General features: G+C 42.9%; 1 protein-coding gene across 1 annotated transcript in view; it reads right to left on the bottom strand.

The window, feature by feature from the left end:
* Nucleotides 1–1,643, bottom strand: part of MYO10 (myosin X) — a 37,998-nt gene that overhangs the window by 2,460 nt on the left and 33,895 nt on the right. Inside the window, exon 21 of the mRNA XM_008579644.1 lies at nt 278–469. Coding sequence (XP_008577866.1) covers nt 278–469 — 192 coding nt within the window. The remainder of the gene's footprint in view (nt 1–277; nt 470–1,643) is intronic.

Below are 1,643 nucleotides of genomic sequence, written 5' to 3'. Positions count from 1 at the left end.
GTAATTTCCCTTTCTCCTTCCCTCCATGGGTAAGACTCTCTGATAGAACAGAACCAAATTTCTCTGTTGCAAAGGCATACTGAAGAAATCTGGGGCTATCAAATTTTGGCCTGCAAGGAACTGGCCACTGGGGAGGAGCCACCACACTACATTTTCGTCTGTTTTAAAGCAAAATATTCAAATAAAATGACTTGGTCAAAGGCATCAGGAAATGGGGTATTGTTTTTCTGTTTTGTCAAGCCCATGAATGAACAGATTGTCTTGATTTGCCCCTTACCTCACTGGTTTCAAAGAGCAGCTCCCGCTCATCAACTACGATCTTGTATGTATTTGCCAGGGGTGCCCCAAAAGAGAGGATGTGTTCATACTGGAAGACTTCTAGCGGTCTTCCCTCCCCACGCTTGTAGACGGAGACGGCATCTGCGCTGACGCCCAACCAGAGTTCCTGGGGAAAGCCACCCTCCTTGCACTGGTGGGTGAGAGAGTGGGTGTAAGACATAAATCAGAACAGCGTTAGAAACACAAAGCACAGAAACCAAAAGACAGGCTTGATTAAGCACATTGCAAAGAATACTGAATGCCCTCAATGTGCATTGGGAAGAGCTGAAATATGAAACATGTACCTCTTTAGGGCCAGCCCGTGGCTCACTCGGAAGAGTGTGGTGCTGATAACACCAAGACCATGGGTTTGGATCCCTATATAGGGATGGCCGTTTAGCTGACTTGGGAGAGCGTGGTGCTGACAACACCAAGTCAAGGGTTAAGATCCCCTTACCGGTCATCTTTTAAAAAAAAAAATGTACCTCTTTGGCTATCTTGACTGATTTCTGGCTGGTTGATTAATCTCATGCATTTGGGAAAACCTAATTTGCAAAGCCTAATATCTTGCTTTGTCTCTCCACTTCTCGAAATCTTTCTACTAGTCATTTGAATTAGCTATATGGGAGTGGTCTGATAATGTACATCACAACCCAGGAACTTGATAAATATCCTCAGCAACCCAAGCCAGGTTTACTCTTCTATCTCTAGTTCTGCCTCCAATCCTTTCCTGGGATGGTTGTTCTTCAAATACAAAACCTAGGATCACAGAGAAAAATCCTCCAAATTACTCAGTGCTGAGCAGCTTCGGCTCCTCTTAACAAGGAGAATTGAGAAGAAGCCTTGACCTTCTGTAGGTAAGCGGAAACAGGGATTTCACTGCTTTACTACAGACTTTCCTGCATAGNCCTTCTGTAGGTAAGCGGAAACAGGGATTTCACTGCTTTACTACAGACTTTCCTGCATAGATATATGGAAGAAAATCAGAGCCCAAATGTGGGTGATAACAACACAGGGCTGATCTGAACCAGTACAACAGGAGGAATCGGAGTTAGGGACACTGAAAAGAGGAAGTACTCTTACAAAGCTCCTGATTTATACTTAAAAACAAATGCAATGGAATCAACCAACCAACCAAACCAACCCCCAAACAGCATCCCATGAAAAGCCATTAAGGGATCTTGGAATGTATAATCAATATTTAGATTTTTATAGAACCCCAATTTAAAGTCATGAGATAACATGCTGAATTACTGTGATTGTAAGAAAAACGGAAGCTATTCTAGACCAGTGACTGGCAAACTTATCTGTTAATTATCTGTTAA

This window comes from Galeopterus variegatus, unplaced genomic scaffold (assembly GCF_000696425.1).
Source record: "Galeopterus variegatus unplaced genomic scaffold, G_variegatus-3.0.2 Scaffold1935, whole genome shotgun sequence".
In the NCBI taxonomy this organism is placed as follows: Eukaryota; Metazoa; Chordata; class Mammalia; order Dermoptera; family Cynocephalidae; genus Galeopterus; species Galeopterus variegatus.
This window is presented reverse-complemented; position numbering and strand designations above follow the sequence as displayed.